This window comes from Aethalodelphis obliquidens, unplaced genomic scaffold (genome assembly GCF_003676395.1).
Source record: "Aethalodelphis obliquidens isolate GAN/ISIS:26980383/991018 unplaced genomic scaffold, ASM367639v1 scaffold23, whole genome shotgun sequence".
NCBI classification, from domain to species: domain Eukaryota; kingdom Metazoa; phylum Chordata; class Mammalia; order Artiodactyla; family Delphinidae; genus Aethalodelphis; species Aethalodelphis obliquidens.
Genome location: NW_020837967.1, coordinates 8,345,136 through 8,370,807, shown reverse-complemented (window position 1 = coordinate 8,370,807; position 25,672 = coordinate 8,345,136). Strand labels below are relative to the sequence as shown.

General features: G+C 39.8%; 1 protein-coding gene across 14 annotated transcripts in view; it reads right to left on the bottom strand.

Moving 5' to 3' along the window:
- The window catches only part of ABI1 (abl interactor 1), a 105,780-nt gene that overhangs the window by 17,110 nt on the left and 62,998 nt on the right, over positions 1-25,672 (bottom strand). For 9 of the 14 annotated variants that reach the window (XM_027121681.1, XM_027121685.1, XM_027121682.1 and 6 more), the window contains 5 exons: positions 10,015-10,191; positions 5,091-5,105; positions 4,259-4,359; positions 2,823-2,963; positions 128-228 (listed from right to left, as the gene is read on the bottom strand). In XM_027121681.1, the coding sequence (XP_026977482.1) occupies positions 128-228; positions 2,823-2,963; positions 4,259-4,359; positions 5,091-5,105; positions 10,015-10,191 (535 nt within the window). The remainder of the gene's footprint in view (positions 1-127; positions 229-2,822; positions 2,964-4,258; positions 4,360-5,090; positions 5,106-10,014; positions 10,192-25,672) is intronic. The other 5 variants (XM_027121683.1, XM_027121687.1, XM_027121688.1 and 2 more) reach the window with 1 other exon arrangement.

Here is a 25,672-nt window from a genome sequence, read left to right as displayed (position 1 = left end):
GCTTTCATTCTGGCAACAATCTCATAAGTTTAATAAATAGTTTTATCTAATGTAATTAAATTATTTCAGACTTCCATAATAAAGCTAACTACTACCACATATTAAAATGGGTGAGTATATGACACACCTGGTCCAACAGTGGGTGGTGAGGGTGTAGGCACGGCAATGGGAATGCCAATACTGCTGCTGCCACTGTTTTCTCGGCTTCCACTTCCTCCACTGCTTCCACTGCAAAGGAGAGAGAAAAATTATGAAAATAGCAATTCTAGAGATTTACTCAGGAAAAAAATCAACTCAAAGCCACTAAATACTCCTTTTATGATGCATATGTGTGTGCTTGTATGTATACACACAAGTATATATAAAGACAAATTTTAACAGTCCAATATAAATTTTAACCCTAATACTTGAAGTGGTTCTTGTGTTTCACTCTATTTCTCCAACTACTGAAAAACCAATATAGTCACGTAGTACTCAGAACTATAAGAGATCACTGAGACATGAATGACCAATATAATCTTATAGTACAATGAGTCAACAAGGATTTATTTAAAACCTCGTATAAACAGCAGTGAACAAACAAGACATGAACCACACTGTCATGGAGCTCTTCACTGAGACTGTGAAAACTGACATTAACAAATAGTGTGATGGAAGCCACAAAAGATGCTATGGAAGTTAATAAAAACGGTAACCAGTTTTAGTCTGAAATTAGTATGTAAACCTCCACTCATCTCAAAGAATGGCAATAAAACATGGAAATGTTTGGAAAAAATGAGCAAATGACAAAAAAAAGACAAATAAGACAATAATGAAGTTTCAGCAAGGCACAGTCTAGAATAGTTGATACTACTAAACTTTAACCAATTACTTCTATGGACTTACTGTCCCTTTAGGTATACAACCTCGCACTGACCAGTTTTAGTAATGTATGTGTGCACATGTACATTATGCAAATGTACATATGTACACGTGTAGCCTTAAGCTCCATATTATACTTTTAAAAATCAACATCATTGGCTCAGTAGGCCCAGAAACCCAACAGGGCAATGATTTGCACTGCCTAGATAAGTTTTTTCCCTCCAATATGAGCATTCTATAATCACATTATCACATACTAATAGAAAGGGGAAAAAAGCTATTTATATAACAAAAATAGCTTTGCTATGAAGGCCTCCCTCCTCCCAAGCTGGCCAATACTCTGCTTTCTGCCACCACCGTATCACAGACAGATGAATATTTTTGCACTTATGCACTTCCACAATTACTGGCTTATGTGCCTTTTTCTAACATGGAGATTGGCAAGTTACAGCCCACAGGCCAAATCTGGCCCATGGTCTGATTTTTACAACCTGTGAGCTAAGAACATTTTTTTTACATTTTAATTAGTAGAAAAAAAATCAAAAGAGGAATAATATTTCATGACACATTAAAATTATATTAAATTCAAATTTCAGTGCCATATATAAAGTTTTACTGGAACACAGCCATGCTCATTCATTTACGTGTTGCTGGTAGCTGCTCTCATGCTACAATGATAGAGCTGAGTAATTGCAGCAGAGACCGTATGGACCACAAATCCTAAAGTATTGACAATCTGGCCCTTTATAAAAAAGTTTGTTGATCCCTGTTCTAACAGAACAAGCTCCTGAAAAAAAGAACTATATCTCATAGGTATATCCGTGATATCTAATGAAGTAACTCTTAACAACTAACTAGTTGTTGAATATGATTAAACTATTAATTACTACATCCACTATAAAGAACAACCATGCTGGTATAATAATTCAATAATAAACATATAAAAAAAAAACGCAATTTTGGTCCTCATTGAACTTACCCTGATTCAGTAACTGCAGATATCAATATGACAATTTATTTACTAACAATAACAACAAATAACAATTACATAGCATCTAAGAGCGTGATATATCCTGCGTAACTGAAGCCTCCAAAATGATTTTACCAAACTGTATTTCTAATAAAACCATCCTAAAAGTCAAGGTAAAGAGGGTCCTTGCCCAAGTTATTAAGTGAGAGGTAAAAATCAAAGAATAAAACAAATTGAGCTATACGATAATTTTGTCTGGCTTTATAAACTTGCACAAAAATAAAGTGGCTACTTTTGAGGGGAGGAAGGCTGAGGCAATAATTGGGAAAGGGCCTGAGGGGGATTTCTGGATTGCGGTTATGTTCCATTTTCTGATCTGGGTGATGGTTACATGACTATATTCAATTTGTATTAATACATCAAGTTGTTACAGTTAATAAAGTATATACTTTTCTGAATGTATGTTATGTTCCATAACCAAGTTTTTAAAAATCCACTGGGTAGCTGATTTCTAGAACTTTTTAAAATGAATTTATATAGTAACATATTCTAGTACATCAACTCTCTTAAGAAATTCTTCCTCAAATCTAAACTGTTTTCTTTCCTCCAACCTCTTAAAGTTTAAATCACATTGTAGAGTTTCTGATGTTTAACCTTTTATCCAAAAAATTTAAGAGTGGTTACCTTCATCTTTTCTAAAAGACCATTTTAAAAAAACATTCTTCAGACTTCATCCAAATATACATTTGTACCTCTGTCAAAAGGAGGAAATACTAGCAATCTGCTAGCAGTATAAATAGATACTAAAAAATCTAAAAAATAGAAGTTATAACATATATTTAAAGGAACATATACAATATTAATACCCTCAAACTTTTACATTCTATATTAGCATTAGACTAGCACTTTACCTTTACCAGCAACTCTATAGGAGTTTGTCACCAATCAATAATGCACGTTCTCAGTTCAAAGGCTCAACCTAAAAATTTACCTGTGTGTCCTCGGTCTCTGATTTAAAGAAGCTGTCCTGCCTGGACTATGCTGACTTCCAAGCCTAGCAGGACTTGTCATGTAGTCATTAGGAACTGTTGGAGGTTTAACAGGTTCCAGGGTTTTGTAAGGAGTATTTCGTCTAAAGAAGCATAATAGAGAAAGGAATATGAATAAGAAAGATAAATGGTATTTTCTCCCAAATTTGTGACTGTCCCTTTATAACCAAGTATAACACAAGTTTTGGGTTTTTTTAATAATAAAGTTTGTTTTTAAAAAACATTTTTAATTGGGGTGTATGAATTTTGTTACTTTAACACAAAAGCTAAAATTTGTTGCCTTTTCTTAGGAAAACCAATGGAAAGGGTAATTTAAAAGTTCTCATCTTATTTCTAAAAATCATGGTTATAATTTTTTTAATGCTCAGTAATATCAAACTTTGAAATACATATTATTCCCAGATCAGTAACCCACAAGCCACTGTCCTTGTATATTATGGAAGCTAAATATCTCCTGTGCAATTTACTCCTACCTCAATCTAGAGATATATGAACAAGTACATTCTGATCCTAGATGTGATGCCATTAACTTCTCAATAAATGATTTTAACTTTTCTATTTAATAACTTTGTATGTTTTTTTCAGAGGTAAGGGGTTTACAGAATGAAAATAGAAACTAAGATCCTATAAGAAAGCTGATTGCTGATCCCTGTTACTATAAAATGATTCCCCCACCCCTCCACCAAAAATAAGGAGTCTAATTTTCTATAATAAAGTGAACTATCTTTCAGAAATGTCTTATGAAGTATTCAATATTTGTATTGCATTGAAAATTGGAAAGGAAGAAGTCACAATTACCTTTTCTACTTCTCCACTGGCCTTCTTACAAAGCTACTCTAGAATGAAGGGCCCTAAGATTACCAGCAGAAGCACAGTTAGAAGTACTCCAAGTAAAGAGTCCCCAAGTCTCAGGGGAAACAGAAGAACTGCAGGCTAGCAAACCAAAGTACCCAAAGTAGACCACTTATTCAAAGCTCTGTAATATCAATATTGCAAATACATGTGAAGACACCATATATGGAACCTTCTGGTCATTTCATTTTAAATAAACATAACTCAGATTCATATATAAATCTTTTTATATATGTATTTATATATTTATATTTTTTAATGAATTAGAAGATAATAAATAAATAATGCTCATTTACATACATACAAAAAAACTTTTCTAGTACAGAATTCCTTAGAGAATATTACAGAACAGGCAGGTTCATTTTGGATTCTGTTCAAGGAAATAGGAACCAAAATGAATTTGTAAAAGGTAGTATTATCACACAGAGAGGGTCCCGTCACAAGGATCCATACATTTACTTAAGTCACAAAAACATCTCTTCCTTTGACATACAAATCCTCTTGTAAGATGTAGCTGAATTCTTACCCCAATGTTCCCCGGCCTGACATGGGAGGACTCGGTGGTTTCTGAGTAGGAGGATTTGTTCTCGACAGTGTGCCAGTTCTTGCAGGCTGGTTATTTCCATGCTAAAATGTGGAAAGAAAAGCTTTTAGTTTTATATCAAATTGTTCTCTTGGTGTTTTGACACCATGTATTATTTTTTTTATTATCAGAATGTGAAATAAGGATTCCCAGACAGTTTTAATAACAGACTTTGGTACTACATTTTAAAAAGTCAAGATACCACTTGCACTTGGCTTTTCTTATTATTTTATGCCCTTCATACCAATTTATTGCAAAATACAGGTGAGATTATTGAATTTTATATATTATTTTATTGTTAAAAATGTTCACTGAGATCTAACTTATCTGCAATTCAAATGCTGGATTTCTTAAAATTTTTGGAATGTGTGCATGAATATAAACTGCAGATCTCAGTGTCAATTTGCTAAAATATTCATCTAAAAAAATCACCTCTATCCCAACAACTCAGTAACAAAGTCATATATAATGCCTGGGAAACCTCCTAATTGTAAGTCAATAAAAGCAAGGCAACTATCAAAAAATGAGCAAAGCAATAAATGTTAGCAAAATTAATGTTCCTATATAAATGCAGATGTCAATATATCTTTGATATATTAACACATCCAAGCTAAATGTTGCTGATTTGAACTGAGTTTGAGTATATTTAATCTACATAAATCCTATGGGGAAAAAGCAGACAGACATAGGAAAAGTTTTCAAATTTTAGTGGCTCTGCAGCCTCTATCGATATAGAGGGGAAACTGTGGATCAAATGATAAGTAGTAACTCTTACCTTGGCTTTTAGCCACTTTACGTTGCAAAAAAAGGGGGGAAAAAGTAGAAATTAATTCTAGATAAGTTATATCTGATAGGACAGGTTTACATTTACAGTTACTCAATTCATGTTAATAAGCTTTTTTACCCAGTCATATTTCAAATATTTTGTAAAGAAAAGATATCCATAAGCAGCAGGGAAATATTCATGGGTATCACATATTTTTTCAAAATAATACATTCATAAGGAAATCACTTAATTATGCCAATCTCATGCAGCTCCAATAATTTCTTAGGTCAGTATTTTATCCTATGAAATTAATCCAACTGAATCATAGATGATTTAAAAAACAAATTTTGATTTAAACACAAACACCATACCTCATTAAATGTATGGCTACTTTAATACATCAGTGTATAAGACCTAAGACTGCTGGATAATGAATGCCCATGTATGAGTATTTATTATTTGAATGGTAGTATATTATTTTAAAGAGTGATAAACTGCAAATGTTAAAATTCAAAATCACAGCTTGTTTTCCAAATTCAGAAAAGGACCTAGCACCTCAGTGTTTAAAAACAAAATTACAATGCACAATAATAGCTTAGCCAGATTCTGATTAAGGAACAAGCAAACAGGGTCTGGATACCCTCTCATGTGTAGCTTATGAATACAAATCCTGACCAGGCCAACACTAGTAGAAAGTTATATGTTGCTCTAGTTCTAAATTTTCTTCTGAACAAGTTTGACCATAATTCAAAACTGAAGAAAAGCTGCTTTGATCCTAAAGGCTACTTCTATGAAAACTGGCTAGCTTATATATATGAAATAATGCGTCCAAAGCATCCTACTTGTACCACGCCACTTAAGAAAAAAATGCCTTCAGGTTGCAGTCTTTTCCTACATTTTGGGGTGGGGTGTGGGGTCTAAGTTCTTTCCATAATACCTGCCATTCCAAATATGTATCTATCATTTTCAAGTGACCACAGAAGCAACATTAAGGAAATCATCCAAAAATGGAATATCCTTTGACTTATATTCTCATTTCTAGAAACTGTGCCAGAATCTTGGTATTCTTTAGTGTTTGTTTAGAATAATATGACTCATTTTTATCCTGATTAAACAATGTCTGGAATCCTACCTAGCCACTACATTTCACACCTGGATTTAGAAATTAAACTTGAATAACTTTATTATCCTTGAAGATAAGCTTTATTAATATGATAGCATTATAATACACTAAATACTATTCTAAAGTAACTTAGAAATATTCTAAATATGACCACACATCTTCCCTCATTTGCTGTTTCAAGTGAACAAGAAACAAACAAAAAAAACAGCATACCAGTATAAACTGATCCCAAATGAAAGGATGAAAGGAGAATTTAATTGGGAATGAAAATTCTAGTTGAACTCTGCTACTATGCAATGGTGTAACCTTTAACCTCTTATGGAGCACAGCCTCCTCTCTTAAGTGCATGTTTATGTATACAAATGTGTTGGGGTTAGCGAGTGTTGGAAGGAAATGATCTCTATACCTTACAACTCAAAATATAATTGTTAGCAACCTACAAAATTTTTCCATTTCAGTGTCCCCCAAACACATTCAAAACTAGGCTTTTTATTTCCTTAAGATCTCACTTCATTTCCTTAACATTTACATTTATGGATGAGTCAGTTTACCATTTCCTTGGAACCTCAGGTTGAAAATAGAACTCTTTGATTCCTACCTACCTGCAAGCCCGAAGTAGATCATAAGCTTTGCATACCACAGGTACGAAAGTCTGTAAGATGCCAATTCTTTCTCTGAAATGACTCATTAGCTCACTCCTCTAATAAAATCGAAACCTTTTAAAAATACCATTCCTATGTATTATAAAGCTTTAGTGTTTCCATTAATAAAATGTAATAACTCCTAGATCATATGGTCTTTTCAAGGCTTGAAAACAAAGACATATGTGGAAAGTCGTTCATAAGTTATGAACCAGGCTATAAAGCTGTTAATTATTATAACTGTTTAACAGAAATAATTTTAAATGTTTCTACTAAGTGCTCAAGCCTTCTCTAGTCTAAGCATACTCTGAAACCTTGTTCTTCCTTCTATTAGGATGAACTTTAGTATTTTTATTTTTATTTTATTAGGATGAACTTTATTGTTCATCTTCTTTTTTATTCTCCTTTAGGCAAACTTTCTGGCAGTCTCTCTATGCAAGGATTCTCTTATCTATATCTTATGCTGTTTCCAAAAGTCAAACCAGACTTACCTTAAGACACCTTTTCCATATTTTAAATTCTTACTAAACTTATGTGTACCACCTATTTCATAGCATAAAATGCATTAACACAATAAATATCAATTAAATGAATAATACAAATACCAAAACACTAAAATTTATGCCATGAAAGAAGAAAATATGATGGAATATTTAATCTTGGGGGGTAAAAAACAACACAAAACTTGGTAGCTATAAGAAGAAATATTGGGACTTCCCTGGTGGTCCAGTGGTAAAGAATCCGCCTTCCAATGCAGGGGACGTGGGTTCAATCCCTGGTTGGGGAACTATGATCCCACGTGCCACAGGGCAACTAAGCCTGCGCACCACAACTACTGAGCCTACGTGCCTCAACGAGAGCGCCTGCAAGCCGCAACTAGAGAGAAGCCTGCGCGCCGCAATGAAGACCCCGCATGCCACAACTAAGACCCAACACAGCACCCCCCCAAAAAAAAGAAAGAAAAAAAATAATTTTAAAAAGAAATATTAATATATTTGGATACAATTTTTTAACATCCTGTAAATATTTGTTTAAAATACCAAAGCATCAAAGTCAAAAGCCAAACAGCAGGATGAGGAAATATTTGCCAAAATATAAGGAGCTAATTTCTTTGATAGAAAAAAGAACCCTTACAAGTCAGTAAGAAAACAAACTTCTAAATAGAAAAGTAGGCAAAAGATAAGAAAATAACTCTAGAACTGTAAGTACAGTGTCTTCCAATCCTTAAAAGTGCTTTAGACACTAATTTAAAAATAAATCTACAGTTTTCCTCCTTGTAGTTTTGGCCCTGGCATTTGCTCATCAACTATTCCAAATTTCCAACTTTCACAGATCTCTACAATCCTCTAGAAATATTTAAGCCAACAATGATTTCTTAGGGAAATAAAACTGGATCAATATAGCTGCAATGAGACTACTGGGAGAAAAATAATTGTATGTATTTGTATATCACAGAAACAAAATGTGGACAAATAAGCCACATATCAGCTTCTGACCACCCACCCTCCTACCCATGGTCAAAAAAATATTTCAAAATAGTCCGTACAATAATGTGACTGTACTTAATGTCACAGAACTGTACACTTAAAATGGTTAAATGGTAAATTTTATGTTATGTATATTTTACAATAAAAAACTTAAAAAAAAAACAAACCTGCGTCTAAACTATCCACATTACAAAAAGTAGATTGCTAAAATTGACATCTGCAGACTTTCAGTATATATTATGCAGTGTTTACATTTCTCATTTGTACATACATAATAAAACAGTTAAATTTTCTCACCCAAAATTTCCTTGTAAAGTTTGGTTTCATTTTATACTCTGCTATGTACTATGTATTAAACTGTTAAACACAATTATTAGTGGGGAGATAATAGAGGATAATCACTTCTAAGATGGTGACAGATTTTTTTTTTTTTATGAGTGTATATTGCTTTGGTAGGAAGAAAAATCAAGCAAAAGGGGAAGAAGTGAGTGCATGAGAATGTGTGTGCACGGGTGTATGTATATACATAATTTTTACTTCCAAGGCAGGTAATAATAAGTTCTTCCAAATTCTCAAAATTCAAATTAAATCAATCTAGTCTAAATATCTTAAATTAAAATTGAACTTAAACTCTCAGACAACCCTAGCCACATCCTTGGGTAAAAATACAAGAAACGAGTAACCTGCTCTACATTTGCAAAGTGTTCCAACTTCCAAGCCTGACAGTGAAGGGGAGATTCCAATAGTCTCTGAGAAGAGCAGAATAAAGAGCGATGTCACCAGCTATACTCCCCTCTTGATCAGGAACCCCAGATAAGTCAGAATGCAACAAATCCAGCAATAGCACCAGGCAGATAACCAGCTAGGAAAAGCTTCAAGATTCTAGCTGACCCCTAAAAAAATTATTATAAATATTCTGGAGACCAGAAACAAAATCAAATAATGGTCCTCTAAGAAAGGGACTACCAAATTTCAGAGGAATAGTTTATCTTGAGCAAAGATAGCTAAAGAATTCAGGTCATTCCAGATGCTTCCAAAATAACACATGAATATCTAAAAAGTTGAGAAGCTACAGGTATCCTTCAAGAGCAGCTAATTCTGCCATGCTAAGAAATGGACAAGGGCAACAAACAATCCCTTTCCTAAAAGCCTGTTGGGGCAGGGGGTGGGAGAGTGGGGAGTGATGTACAGAACAAGATTACACACAATTGTGTCATTTTGCATAAACTGCTGAAATTATATCCACATCCACACAGATGTATTAATACACACATATTTATGAATAAATGAATAAAAGTATTTATAAATTACTTTCTAAACCAATTCTGGAAAGCATATACATTTTTTATTCTTAAAAATTCATTCAGTAGTGAAAACAAGACTTGGCATTGACAACACAAATTTATAACATCAGTCTAGGATTCAAACGGCTTAACAAATGAATGGCCATTTTAAGTGTTTATATCTTCTTGAATACAGCCTACTGCACATGTAAAATTCTGCCCCAAGCTTAGTATAATACATAACTAGTATTAAATAAATGTTCTATAAAAATTGTATTGCTAATTACTAAGAGAATCTATTAATTCTTTAAGAAAATCAGCTTTCTCACTATATTTCCTATCCAAAATATTTATTGGATATGCAAATTATTTCAAGTTAATATAATATAAAACGCTTACCTTGACACCATGGCCCACATCATCCAGAACTGTATAGTCAATAGGTTTCCGAATATACCTTACAGGACGCTCCATATTTGCAGGCGCTATTATTTTGTGAGTTCTTGATGTATTCTTATTTGTTGTCAAAATACCAATCTCTCTTCGAGCCACTTTCTCTTTATGAATGTCCACAGTCTATATTTTAAATTTGAACAAAACAAGAAAATATTATTTGGAAGAGTAAATAATATATACGATATCCACATATAATGGACCATAAGACTGTATCACATGTCTATTTTCCAGTGAATAATACTGCATCTTCCCCATCAAAATTAAGCAAATTAATATCTTTCAGGCTCAAAACATGGACTATCTAAAGGTGATTAAAAGCACCAACTAAGTTATTGGTTTTGATACCAAAATGATTCTTAGGAAAGCAATTTTCTTTCCTAAAAACCTGGTGTGTATGGAAAGGGAGGGCTCTTGCTCTGTGTAGCTTACACTTTATTTTGTGGGGATACAGACCAGAAAAAAAAATCAGTAATAACAACTAGATGAAGTACTATAATGACACACACACAGTTTATTTGAAATTAAAGGTATTGAGAGCAAGATGTCCAACTAGGTTGGGAAGGCTTTATAGAGTAAGTAGGTTTTTAAAAAATGAATAGAAATATGAGACAAATATGTAAATTATTCAAGGCAAAAAGAACAACATGTTGCAGACAAAGGTGTAAGAGAAAAAAAAAAGGTAAGACCAGAGGTTCCAATCTGGCAGCATGCAGCCTACACATCTGCAGCCTATCTAGTACTGGCCTTTACGGCTTTAAAAAGGTTTTTTTCCCCCTTATTTAATTGCCAACATTCAAAAACTGGGTAGTAGTCAGCACATGAGAAATAGTTACACAACCACTCAACAATTTAAACTTTGGCCTAACAGTAATGCGAAACCAATAACAAATTTAAACTGAGTGACATCATCAGGTCTGCATTTTAAAAGATCCCTCTGGCACAGGTGTTGAGGACAGACAGAAGACTACTGGCAGTGAGACCAGTTAGGAAATAATTACAGTAGCCTAGGTGAGAAAATTTAAGTATGTGAACTGAACTGAAAGGGGGTGGGGAAGGTATTGTCAGGAAAAAAAGTTCAATGTTATGTGCATTTCTGCACATCTTGTGAGAAGAGGTACTGATTCCCTTTGTTCTGTATATTTATATAATAAACAACCTTAGAAGATATAGTGTCTCCTCAAAGAGCAAAAGGCAGGTTTGTTTACTGTCTGGTATAATAAAGATACTGTCACTCCCCAGGGCAAAGGACAGGAAGGCTTACTGCCCATTATAAAAGATCTGGTCCCCTAAGCTGGGAGTTCCTTTCCTGTAACACACCCAATTGTGTGTGCAGGCATCAGTCACCTGGCTCTCTTTGCAGTATCCTGTAGAAATTGTGGCTGGTTATCTGACACAAGTGCTGACTATTGCCAGGAGTAATGACAGCTTTTGTCTCTGACCAGGAGTCTCATGTCTTCTACTTGAATCCATGGAGTTGTGCAGGCTAACTTGTGAGCTTCCACAAAGGGTAGGATCTCAACCCCTCACAATTTCTGAGTTTTGGTAATGAAGATGGAATGCTGACAAAGACAAAGCTTTTTAGAAACGGAATGAAAGGACAGTTAGCAGGAACTGAGAGAAGTCCATGGGAATCGGGAGTGAACATGTTGACCAGACTGTATGGTCCCCCCCAGGCAATGTCTGGTCCTCTACTTCACTGCCTGCTAATGATGCTGAACTGGTGCGGCAGTTTCAGGCTGAGTACCAGGAAGTAGTTTCAAACACAGCAGTCTGAACGATGCCCTGGCTACTGTCAGCTATCCACCAAGCTCACCAGGTCGGCCCTGTAAACAACTAGTAATAGGATTTGTCTGGCAGAGGGAGGCGGGAGCACCATAAATGTATCCATACTGAGTGTGAAAGAAGGAAAACTGTAACCACTGTGGGCAGAACCAGGAGAATCTTTAGCAACTGCTAGTTTGCTGGGGAGATTGAGGGGGTGGGAGGGGCACATAATGCTTGTTAAAGAAGAAAGGCAACACCTGGCTATTTTAGTGCTCAGCCCCTCCTGCAGTCTGTCTTCTCAACATTAACCCCATTCGAGATAAGTAAAAGACCTCAGGTTTTGGCAGTGGGCCCTGTCTGCTACAAGACAGTTCTGGTCCTTCTGGGAAACTTTCCCCGAAACAATCTCCCAAGGGCACTGACTAGTCTTTGGGCTCTTCCGTACTAAAGTGGATTTTAAGTGATTTAGCAAATGATTCACCACAGAATGAGAAACTCACCCACAGAAATGTAGATTAAATTCTATCAGCTTCAGAAAACCCTCCTAGTCCTTATGCTGAAATCAAGCAAGAATTGAAGGGCTGTTCTTTTGACAATGGAGCGAGCAGCAGATAGTCCACATTAGGTGGACTCCTAAAAACAACGATGCCACCCGTGCAGATCAAGCCCAAGTCGGCCAAAGAGTACAAACTCATGGCCCCCGCCGGGAAGTGATGTGGCTGTAGCCGCTGAATCAAGGCATCCCTAACGGAAATGGATGATGCCAGTCAGCAATGACGGCCCTGCCACAGAGTACACAACACAGGGCTTTGGGTGCCCCAAATGCTCGCAGCTACGGCGCCACTCAAAACTGAAATAAATTCACCTTGTTTACTGGTGCAGAGCTGCTCTCTCCCAGCCTCCCCCTACGCCCTTTAAAGAGAAAGATTGTTAGGGGCGGGGCCAAGTTCTCCCAGTCCCCAAGGGGAACTGAAGATCAAACATACCTGGGTTTGCGAGATCACTGTAGGGAGGGGAGGGACATTTTATAGCTCTGACTGATATATATTGGAGCCCATGTCACCTTCATGCCTCATCCTGTGGAGGGAGAGGGTACCTGCTTTCAGCTATGAGGTTTGGGTGCAGTTCACGGTGCGGAAGAGATGCTAATGTGTTCTTTTGGGTGGGACTCTTGGTACCAACTCAATGTATTACTGTTGTGGCTTCCAACACTGAATGTATAATTGGTATTCATATTTTTCATGCTTGCACGGTGAATACTCTTAAGAACCAGAGGGGATTATGCCACCTGGGAAGAGCCACATGTAGAAAAGCACTAGCAGCCTTAGTGGCCCACAGTCCTTATGACCCCTCTGAGTACAAGTTTCTGTGCCTGGGTAATGTTACTGACTGGAGCTTCTGACAACAGGAACAGCCTCCAACCAGAGGTGCCCCTTGGACTTGGTATATTCAAGAATGCAGCCAGCCTGGCCCCTATGACCTCTCAGCTCTACAGGAAAGAGTGGCAGCTATCCCTTTAGGGAAAATTTATTTTCCATTCTGTTGGTTCAATGAGGCCCTTGATTCACAGAGGATCCCCTAAATGCCTGGGCCTGGTGCACTAATGACTCAACTAAGCTGAGACCCTGTGGTGTTCCGTGGCCTGCTGTGCTGTTCAACCTCAGTGCCAGCTATGCAGAAATGAAAGTGGGTGTGGCTGCTGTGCTCTGCGGGCAGAACTCAAGGATGTTCTCAGAGATCTGGCTGATATTCCCGGTGATAAACCTTGTTAGGCTTCTACTGATATGGGGCTAATACCCATTGGTAATAGTTGTTTGGGTCTGCTACTTAGAAAACTACAGACTGACATCTTAAAGACTTGCCATATAAACTGTGGAGACAGACAGTAGTTGCCGAGCAGACCATCTAGGTCACTAATATGGGCCATAGTAAGGGCCCATTGTCTGGTGAAGCTAACAGGAGTCCAGCTGCTGACGATGCCTGCACTGCCCAGACTGCCACCTCTGCCGGCGGATCCATCACCACTCCAGATGCGTCAACACATGGACCATCATTGAACAGACACAGAGTAAAGGACTCTGTTCCTGATGCAGAGGCAACCTCTGCGTCCCACACTGGTGACTCCCAGGAAAAGACCCATTCGTCTCATGGTGAGAGAGGCCACATCTCCTGCTACTGGCAGACCGGCTACATCAGACCTTTAACCCCGTCTTCACACCATCAGTAGTGCCTCACCGCTGATGACACTCTTCCAGGTTATGGTATTACAATGCCAATCCAATCAGCTGGCTCCAACCATACCACTGTGGCCCCTGACACTAATCTGTGTCATGTTTTTCACTTTCCAAACCATTTGCTATCTGACAATGGTATACTTTTTAACAAAAAAGTCACAAAAAATGGGTTGTCAAAGTATGTGATGGCCTTCCACACTCCCTACCATCCACAGGCATCTTGTATTGGTGAGTGCTGAAACAGCGTCCTCAAAAATCAACTTAAAAAACTCAAAAACAAAAGACAACTGGATTCGAAAATGGTCAAAGGACTTGAATAGACATTTCTCCAAAGAAAATATACAAATGGCCAATAAGTACATGAAACGGTGTTCAACATCACTAATCATTAGGGAAATGCAAATCAAAACCACATGACACCAATATGTATAAAATAGATAACTGAGGAGGAGAAGATGGCGGAAGAGTAAGACGGGGAGATCACCTTCCTCCCCACAGATACACCAGAAAACATCTACACGTGGAACAACTTCTACAAAACACCTACTGAATGCTGGCAGAAGACCTCAGACCTCCCAAAAGGCAAGAAAGTCCCCACGTACCTGGGTAGGGCAAAAGAAAAAACAGAGACAAAAGAATGGGGACAGGACGTGCACCAGTGGGAGGGAGCTGTGAAGGAGGAAAGGTTTCCACACACTAGGAAGCCCCTTCGCGGGTGGAGACTGCGGGTGGCGGAGGGGGGAAGCTTCGGAGCCGCGGAGGAGAGCACAGCAACAGGGGTGCGGAGAGCAAAGCGGGGAGATTCCCGCACAGAGGATTGGTGCCGACCGGCACTCACCAGCCCGAGAGGCTTGTCTGCTCACCCGCCGGGGCGGGCGGGGCTGGGAGCTGAGGCTCGGCTCCGGTCAGAGCACAGGGAAAGGACTGGGGTTGGCAGCGTGAACACAGCCTGCAGGGGGTTAGTGCACCACGGCTAGCGGGAGGGAGTCCAGGGAAAAGTCTGGACCTGCCGAAGAGGCAAGAGACTTTTTCTTCCCTCTTTGTTTCCTGGTGCACGAGGAGAGGGGATTAAGAGCACCGCCTAAGTGAGCTCCAGAGACGGGCGCGAGCCGCGGCTAAAAGCGTGGACCCCAGAGACGGGCATGAGACGCTAAGGCTGCTGCTGCCGCCACCAAGAAGCCTGTGTGCAAGCACAGGTTACTATCCACACTCCCTTCCGGGGAGCCTGTCCAGCCCGCCACTGCCAGGGTCCCAGGATCCAGGGACAACTTCCCCGGGAGAACGCATGGCGCGCCTCAGGCTGGTACAACGTCACGCCGGCCTCTGCCGCTGCAGGCCCCGCACTCCGTACACCTCCCTCCCCTCGGCCTGAGTGAGCCAGAGCCCCCGAAGCAGCGGCTCCTCTAACCCCATCCTGTCTGGGCTCCTTTAACCCCATCCTGTCTGATCGAAGAACAGACGCCCTCCGGCGACCTACACGCAGAGGCGGGGCCAAATCCAAAGCTGAGCCCTGGGAGCTGTGAGAACAAAGAAGAGAAAGGGAAATCTCTCCCAGCAGCCTCAGAAGCAGCGGATTAAAGCTCCACAATCAACTTGATGTACCCTGCATCTGTGGAACACCTGAATAGACAACGAATCTTCCCAAAGTGAGGAGGTGGACTTTGAGAGCAAGATTTATGATTTTTTCCCCTTTTCCTCTTTTTGTGAGTGTGTATGTGTATGCTTCGGTGTGAGATTTTGTCTGTATAGCTTTGCTTCCACCATTTGTCCTCGGGTTCTATCCGTCCGTTTTTTTCTTTAAAAAAAATTTTTTTTCTTAATAATTATTTTTTATTATAATAACTTTATTTTATTTTATCTTACTTTATTTTATCTTCTTTCCTTCCTCCCTCCCTCCCTCCTTTCTTTCTTTTTCTTTCTTTCCTTTTCTTTTCTTTCTACTTTTTCTCCCTTTTATTCTGAGCCGTGTGGATGAAAGGCTGTTGGTGCTGCAGCCAGGACTCAGTGCTGTGCCTCTGAGGTGGGAGAGCCAACTTCAGGACACTGGTCCACAAGAGACCTCCCAGCTCCACATAATATCAAACGGCAAAAATCTCTCAGAGATCTCCATCTCAACACCAGCACCCAGCTTCACTCAACGACCAACAAGCTACAGTGCTGGACACCCTATGCCAAACAACTAGCAGACAGGAACACAACCCCACCCATTAGCAGAGAGGCTGCCTAAAATCATAATAAGTGCACAGACACCCCAAAACACACCACCAGACGTGGACCTGCCCACCAGAAAGACAAGATCCAGCCTCATCCACCGGAACACAGGCACTAGTCCCCTCCACCAGGAAGCCTACACAACCCACTGAACCAACCTTAGCCACTGGGGACAGACACCAAAAACAACGGGAACTATGAACCCGCAGCCTGCAAAAAGGAGACCCCAAACACAGTAAGATGAGCAAAATGAGAAGACAGAAAAACACACAGCAGATGAAGGAGCAAGATAAAAACCCACCAGACCTAACAAATGAAGAGGAAATAGGCAGTCTACCTGAAAAAGAATTCAGAATAATGATAGTAAAGATGATACAAAATCTTGGAAATAGAATAGAGAAAATGCAAGAAACATTTAACAAGGACCTAGAAGAACAAAAGATGAAACAAACAACGATGAACAACACAATAAATGAAATGAAAAATACTCTAGATGGGATCAATAGCAGAATAACTGAGGCAGAAGAACGGATAAGTGACCTGGAAGACAAAATAGTGGAAATAACTACTGCAGAGCAGAATAAAGAAAAAAGAATGAAAAGAACTGAGGACAGTCTCAGAGACCTCTGGGACAACATTAAATGCACCAACATTCAAATTATAGGGGTTCCAGTAGAAGAAGAGAAAAAGAAAGGGACTGAGAAAATATCTGAAGAGATTATAGTTGAAAATTTCCCTGATATGGGAAAGGAAATACTTAATCAAGTCCAGGAAGCACAGAGAATCCTATACAGAATAAATCCAAGGAGAAATACGCCAAGACACGTATTAATCAAACTGTCAAAAATTAAATACAAAGAAAACATATTAAAAGCAGCAAGGGAAAATCAACACATAACACACACGGGAATCCCCATAAGGTTAACAGCTGATCTTTCAGCAGAAACTCTGCAAGGCAGAAGGGACTGGCAGGACATACTTAAAGTGATGAAGGAGAAAAACCTGCAACCAAGATTACTCTACCCAGCAAGGATCTCATTCACATTTGATGGAGAAATTAAAACCTTTACAGACAAGCAAAAGCTGAGAGATTTCAGCACCACCAAACCAGCTTTACAACAAATACTAAAGGAACTTCTCTAAGCAAGAAACACAAAAGAAGGAAAAGACCTACAATAACAAACCCAAAACAATTAAGAAAATGGGAATAGGAACATACATATCGATAATTACCTGAAATGTAAACGGATTAAAATGCTCCCACCAAAAGACACAGATTGGCTGAATGGATACAAAAACAAGACCCATATATATGCTGTCTACAAGAGACCCACTTCAGACCTAGAGACACATACAGACTGAAAGTAAGGGGATGGAAAAAGATATTCCGTGCAAATGGAAACCAAAAGAAAGCTGGAGTAGCAATTCTCATATCAGACAAAATAGACTTTAAAATAAAGACTATTACAAGAGACAAAGAAGGACACTACATGATGATCAAGGGATTGATCCAAGAAGAAGATATAACAACTGTAAATATTTATGCACCCAACATAGGAGCACCTCAATACATAAGGCAAATACTAACAGCCATAAAAGGGGAAATCGACAGTAACACATTCATAGTAGGGGACTTTAACACCCCACTTTCACCAATGGACAGATCATCCAAAAAGAAAATAAATAAGGAAACACAAGCTTTAAATGATACATTAAACAAGATGGACTTCATTGATTCATCCAAAAACAACAGAATACACATTTTTCTCAAGTGCTCATGGAACATTCTCCAGGATAGATCATATCTTGGATCACAAATCAAGCCTTGGTAAATTTAAGAAAACTGAAATTGCATCAAGTATCTTTTCCGACCACAACACTATGAGACTACATATCAATTACAGGAAAAGATCTGTAAAAAATACAAACACATGGAGGCTAAACAATGCACTACTTAATAACGAAGTGATCACTGAAGAAATCAAAGAGGAAATCAAAAAATACCTAAAAACAAATGACAATGGAGACACGACGACCCAAAACCTATGGGATACAGCAAAAGCAGTTCTAAGAGGGAAGTTTATAGCAATACAATCCTACCTTAAGAAACAGGAAACATCTCAAATAAACAACCTAACCTTGCACCTAAAGCAATTAGAGAAAGAAGAACAAAAAAACCCCAAAGTTAGCAGAAGGAAAGGAATCATAAAGAACAGATCAGAAATAAATGAAAAAGAAATGAAGGAAACGATAGCAAAGATCAATAAAACTAAAAGCTGGTTCTTTGAGAAGATAAACAAAATTGATAAACCATTAGCCAGACTCATCAAGAAAAAAAGGGAGAAGACTCAAATCAATAGAATTAGAAATGAAAAAGGGGAAGTAGGGCTTCCCTGGTGGCGCAGTGGTTGAGAGTCCGCCTGCCGATGCAGGGGACACGGGTTCGTGCCCCGGTCCGGGAAGATCCCACATGCCGCGGAGCGGCTGGGCCCGTGAGCCATGGCCGCTGAGCCTGCGCTCCGGAGCCTGTGCTCCGCAACGGGAGAGGCCACAACAGTGAGAGGCCCGCGTACAGGAAAAAAAAAAAAAAAAAAAGGGGAAGTAACAACTGACACTGCAGAAATACAAAAGATCATGAGAGATTACTACAAGCAACTCCATGCCAATAAAATGGACAACCTGGAAGAAATGGACAAATTCTTAGAAATGCACAACCTGCCAAGACTGAATCAGGAAGAAAGAGAAAATATGAACAGACCAATCACAAGCACTGAAATTGAAACTGTGATTAAAAATCTTCCAACAGGGCTTCCCTGGTGGCACAGTGGTTTAGAGTCCGCCTGCCGATGCAGGGGACATGGGTTCGTGCCCCGGTCCGGGAAGATCCTGCATGCCACGAAGTGGCTGGGCCTGTGAGCCATGGGCGCTGAGCCTGCGCGTCCGGAGCCTGTACTCCACAACGGGTGAGGCCACAACAGTGAGAGGCCCGCGTACCGCAAAAAAAAAAAAAAAAAATCTTCCAACAAACAAAAGCCCAGGACCAGATGGCTTCACAGGCGACTTCTATCAAACATTTAGAGAAGAGCTAACACCTATACTTCTGAAACTCTTCCAAAATATAGCAGAGGGAGGAACACTCCCAAACTCATTCTACGAGGCCAACATCACCCTGATACCAAAACCAAACAAGGATGTCACAGAGACAGAAAACTACAGGCCAATATCACTGATGAACACAGATGCAAAAATCCTCAACAAAATACTAGCAAACAGAATCCAACAGCACATTAAAAGGATCATACACCATGATCAAGTGGAGTTTATTTCAGGAATGCAAGGATTCTTCAATATATGCAAATCAATCAACGTGATACACCATATTAACAAATTGAAGGAGAAAAACCATATGGTCATCTCAATAGATGCAGAGAAAGCTTCTGACAAAATTCAACACCCATTTATGATAAAAACCCTGCAGAAAGTAGGCATAGAGGGAACTTTCCTCAACATAATAAAGGCCGTATATGACAAACCCACAGCCAACATCGTCCTCAATGGTGAAAAACTGAAAGCATTTCCACTAAGATCAGGAACAAGACAAGGTTGCCCACTCTCACCACTCTTATTCAACATAGTTTTGGAAGTTTTAGCCACAGCAATCAGAGAAGAAAAGGAAATAAAAGGAATCCAAATCGGAAAAGAAGTAGTAAAGCTGTCACTGTTTGCAGATTACATGATACTATACATAGAGAACTCTAAAGATGCTACCAGAAAACTACTAGAGCTAATCATGAATTTGGTAAAGTAGCAGGATACAAAATTAATGCACAGAAATCTCTGGCATTCCTATACACTAATGATGAAAAATCTTAAAGTGAAATCAAGAAAACACTCCCATTTACCACTGCAACAAAAAGAATAAAATATCTAAGAATAAACCTACCTAAGGAGACGAAAGACCTGTTTGCAGAAAATTATAAGACACTGATGAAAGAAATTAAAGATGATACAAATAGATGGAGAGATATACCATGTTCTTGGATTGGAAGAATCAACATTGTGAAAATGACTCTACTACCCAAAGCAATCTACAGATTCAATGCAATCCCTATCAAACTACCACTGGCATTTTTCACAGAACTAGAACAAAAAATTTCACAATTTGTATGGAAACCCTGAACAGCCAAAGCAATCTTGAGAAAGAAAAACGGAGCTGGAGGAATCAGGCTCCCTGACTTCAGACTATACTACAAAGCTCCAGTAATCAAGACAGTATGGTACTGGCACAAAAACAGAAAGATAGTTCAATGGAACAGGATAGAAAGCCCAGAGATAAACCCACGCACATATGGACACCTTATCTTTGATAAAGGAGGCAGGAATGTACAGTGGAGAAAGGACAGCCGCTTCAGTAAGTGGTGCTGGGAAAACTGGACAGGTACATGTAAAAGTATGAGATTAGATCACTCCCTAAGACCATACACAAAAATAAGCTCAAAATGGATTAAAGACCTAAATGTAAGGCCAGAAACTATCAAACTCTTAGAGGAAAACATAGGCAGAACACTCTATGACATAAATCACAGCAAGATCCTTTTTTTTTTTGCGGTACACGGGCCTCTCACTGCTGTGGCCTCCCCCGCTGCGGAGCACAGGCTCTGGACACGCAGGCCCAGCGGCCATGGCTCACGGGCCCAGCCACTCTGTGGCACATGGGATCCTCCCAGACCGGGGCACGAACCCGTGTCCCCTGCATCGGCAGGTGGACTCTCAACCACTGCACCACCAGGGAAGCCCAGCAAGATCCTTTTTGACCCACCTCCTAGAGAAATGGAAATAAAAACAAAAATAAACAAATGGGACCTAATGAAACTTCAAAGCTTTTGCACAGCAAAGGAAACCATAAACAGGACCAAAAGACAACCCTCAGAATGGGAGAAAATATTTGCAAATGAAGCAACTGACAAAGGATTAATCTCCAAAATTTATAAGCAGCTCATGCAGCTCAATAACAAAAAAACAAACAACCCAGTCCAACAATGGGCAGAAGACCTAAATAGACATTTCTCCAAAGAAGATATACAGACTGCCAACAAACACATGAAAGAATGCTTAACATCATTAATCATTAGAGAAATGCAAATCAAAACTACAATGAGATATCATCTCACACCAGTCAGAATGGCCATCATCAAAAAATCTAGAAACAATAAATGCTGGAGAGGGTGTGGAGAAAAGGGAACACTCTTGCACTGCTGGTGGGAATGTGAATTGGTACAGCCACAATGGAGAACAGTATGGAGGTTCCTTAAAAAACTACAAATAGAACTACCATATGACCCAGCAATCTCACTACTGGGCATAAACCCTGAGAAAACCATAATTCAAAAAGAGTCATGTACCAAAATGTTCACTGCAGCTCTATTTACAATAGCCCAGAGATGGAAACAACCTACGTGTCCATCATCGGATGAATGGATAAAGAAGATGTGGCACATATATACAATGGAATATTACTCAGCCATAAAAAGAAACGAAATTGAGCTATTTGTAATGAGGTGGATGGACCTAGAGTCTGTCATACACAGTGAAGTAAGTCAGAAAGAGAAAGACAAATACTGTATGCTAACACATATATATGGAATTTAAGAAAAAAAATGTCATGAAGAACCCAGGGGTAAGACAGGATTAAAGACACAGACCTACTAGAGAATGGACTTGAGGATATGGGGAGGGGGAAGGGTAAGCTGTGACTAAGCGAGAGAGTGGCATGGACATATATACACTACTAAACGTAAAATAGATAGCTAGTGGGAAGCAGCCTCATAGCACAGGGAGATCAGCTCGGTGCTTTGTGACCACCTAGAGGGGTGGGATAGGGAGGGTGGGAGGGAGGGAGACTCAAGAGGGAAGAGATATGGGAACATATGTATATGTATAACTGATTCACTTTGTTATAAAGCAGAAACACACCATTGTAAAGCAATTATACTTCAATAAAGATGTAAAAAAAAAGATAAAAAAATAGATAACTAATAAAAAAAAACACAATGAGACATCACACCCATCAGGATGGCTGCTATCTGCCTCCCGCAAACAACAAAAGAAAATAACAAATGTTGGCAAGGAGGTGGAGCAACTGGAACCCTTGTGCACTGTTGGTAGGAATGTAAAACAGTACAGCTGCTGTGGAAAACAGAATGGTGGGTCCTAAATACTTAAATATAGAATTACCATATGGTCCTGCAATTCCACTGCTGGGTATATACCCCAGAGAATTGAAAGCAGAGTCTCCAAGAGGTATCTGTACACTTATGTTTATAGTGGTGTTATTCACAAGAGCCAAAAGGTGGAAGTAACACTAGTGTCCATCAATGAAAAAATGGATAAACAAAATGTGGTATATATATTCATTCAATGGACTACTATTCAGCCTTAAAAAGGGAGGAAATTCTGACACATACTACAACATGGATGAACCTGAGGATATTATGCTGAGTGAAATAAGCAGTTGCAAAAGAACCAAGTATTGTATGACTCCACTTATATGAGGTGCCTAGAGTAGTCAAATTCATAGAGACAGAAGGTAACATGGTGGTTGCCAGGGGCTGCAGGGAGAGAGCAATTAAGCTGTTGTTTAATGGGCACAGAGTTTCAGTCTTGCAAGATGAAAACAGTTCTGGAGACTGGCTACACAACACTGTGAATGTACTTAACACTACTGAACTGTACACTTAAAAACAGTTAAGATGGGAAATCTTGTTACGTGTATTTTACCACAGTTAAAAAACATTTTTTTTAGTCAACTCTAAAAGATTTCTGACTATACCCCCTTTGACTCTTCCTGGTTTACATATGTCAGCAAAGCAGGTTGGTCACTGAACATGGCTGTTCCCAGAAAGAGACTGTCTCCTCTTGGCCACTTGGGATCCGCCCAAGCGTGATGCTTCATTCTTTCCCCTAATGGAGACCCCATGCTGGCCTGATCGGTACAGCCTCTGGGTGGCAGCCCAGCCAAAAGGGGGCCTTGGGAATTTTAACTTAATTGTGGTTTAGCCGCCTGAATTTTCTTGTTGTACTTCTGTGGTCTTAAGTATTCTGCTCACCAAATCCCCTTACATTGTACCATGTGGACCAAAGTGGTGGACATAATAGGATCTCTAAGTTTAATAAAAATGCTCTCATCCCTCTGGCACCTGACCCTTCCAGACAAAAAAGGTCAGGGTGAGGGTCAGGGATAATTGGGAAAAAGGGAAAGGTTAGTGATTGGAATGGGACACACTGACTCTGCAGCGGTGGAAGGAGAACAACCCTGGCACCAGTGAAAGAAAAACTTTAAACCTCAGGAGGTAAGAAGGAGGGACATTCGTGATTCTGTCTTTCTGAATCCCCCAGAATCTTCCTCACAAAGGAAAAGTCCCAGGTGTGGCTCTCCCAGATTGTGCAAGTGCCTCAATAAACTGAACTGCCTGCCAGCTCTGCCATGCCCTGCTGGACAGCTCTGATCACAACGTGATCATCCTTCTCCTCAAGGTCACTGAAAAATCTTAGGAAAGCAGAAGAAGATGGTCCTACCCCCTGAGCCTCCCACAAAGAACACCTGCCAATACCTCCAGGTGTCTTTCCAAACCGCCCCCACCCCGCCCAATTCCTGTAGCTATCATTCAGCCATCCCTAAGGGGCAGGTGAATGCAACCTGACAGGTGGCACAGACAAACAGGACAGACTGGACTGACTGCCTTCAGGTAACACCTCCATAAACAAAAAGAAGTACTAGACTCAGTTATTTGTACTGAACTGGGAGCCCTAAGGCTTGCCAGCTGTCCAGGAGGCAACACTGGAGAAACTGCCAGCCTGTGCTCGCTAAGTAGGTCCCACCTGGGGTCGGGGGGTGGGGGTGGGAGGGCAGACGACAACTGTAAGCACCACATTCTTCGCAGGTGTACTCATGCAGAAGCCAGGCATTACCTTACTTCCCTCCAGAAATGTGGTGACGTGCACTGCAGGGGTGATCATAAGAGACCTGCAAGTATTTAAGCAAGCACCACCAGTAGATCCTGTATCCCCAGACAGCTGTGACCTCTCCAAAGTAAGGCTATTCTTGATTGGGGGGAGGGGGCCCTCCCAGAAGGATAACTGACTTGTTAATTATGTGTAATCTGCTCTGAGGCATTTATGCCTGAAATGGGAGTTATCCAATTAGAAACAGTAGTTTGAAATCTGTCCCTGACTTTAGCTGAGGTGAACAATGAGATCGGATCAGCCCTGGAGCCATTAAGGTCAGTGTCAGCTCAGGGGCCAGGATCGTTATGGATGACAGAACTGCCCTAGACTTCCTTCCTGCAGGGAGGCCAAATCTGTGCATTCCCTAATACTCCTGCAGTACTTGGGTCAAGTAGAAAGTCAGTACAGAAACTTAAAGAGAAAGCCACTTGGCTCTCTAAGGCAGACCCTGAAGGTTTATGTATTTGTTCAGCTGGCTGGTCTAGGACCCTGGGGAGCATAGTTGAGGTCAAGATTGCAGTTTGGCCTCATCCTGCTACCATGCTGATAGTACGTAAACTAAATTACATATTTTATGAGACAAACTGAATGGCTCCAGTACCTGGCTCTGTCAGACAGATTACTCAGGGTGGCCAATGAAGAGCGTAATCATGGGAAATTTTACCAGAAGCCAAGAAGGGAGAGACATGAGGGGTGAATGCTGTTGGAAGGCAATTATCCTTGGGCCCACTGCATTTCTGTGCATCTTGTAGGTGGAGGCGCTGCCTCTCTTTGTTCCAGACTATCTTAAGTATGTCTGTCCAGTGAACAGCGAACAGCCAGGAAGGATAGAAATGCCTCCCTCAGGAACAAAGGGCAGGTTTGTTCACTATCTAGCACAATAAAGACGTCACCTCCCTCCAGGATTAAGGTCAGGCAGGCTTACTGCCCATTATGAAGGTCTGGAGGTTCCTCTCCTGTAACAGGCTGCATTGCAAATGTAGGAGCGGCGCCACCACAGGCATCACTCACCCTCCTCACAGCCCTCTATGGAGCGTGAGGCTAGGAAACCAACTCACATGCTAACAACTCCGATCCTGCTACTGCGAGGAATCAAGTCCGATGTCTCTGACTGAGAAGTCTTGTGTCTTCTACCAGCATCCATGAAACTATGGCAGGCTAACTTGTTAAACTGCAGTTAGCTACATTTTTGTGTGTGTGTGCCCCTACATATCTCAAACTCCTTCCTTGTCTGACAGTTCCAGCACAAGATTAACTAGTACAAATTTTAGCTAAATTTTGCTTGACATGGAATTAAGTTTAGGTACTCATTATTCCACAAAAGGAAAAATAGAGATTTCACTGGAAAGGAAAAAAAAAAGATGGATCACCACTCACCTTGGTGTGCT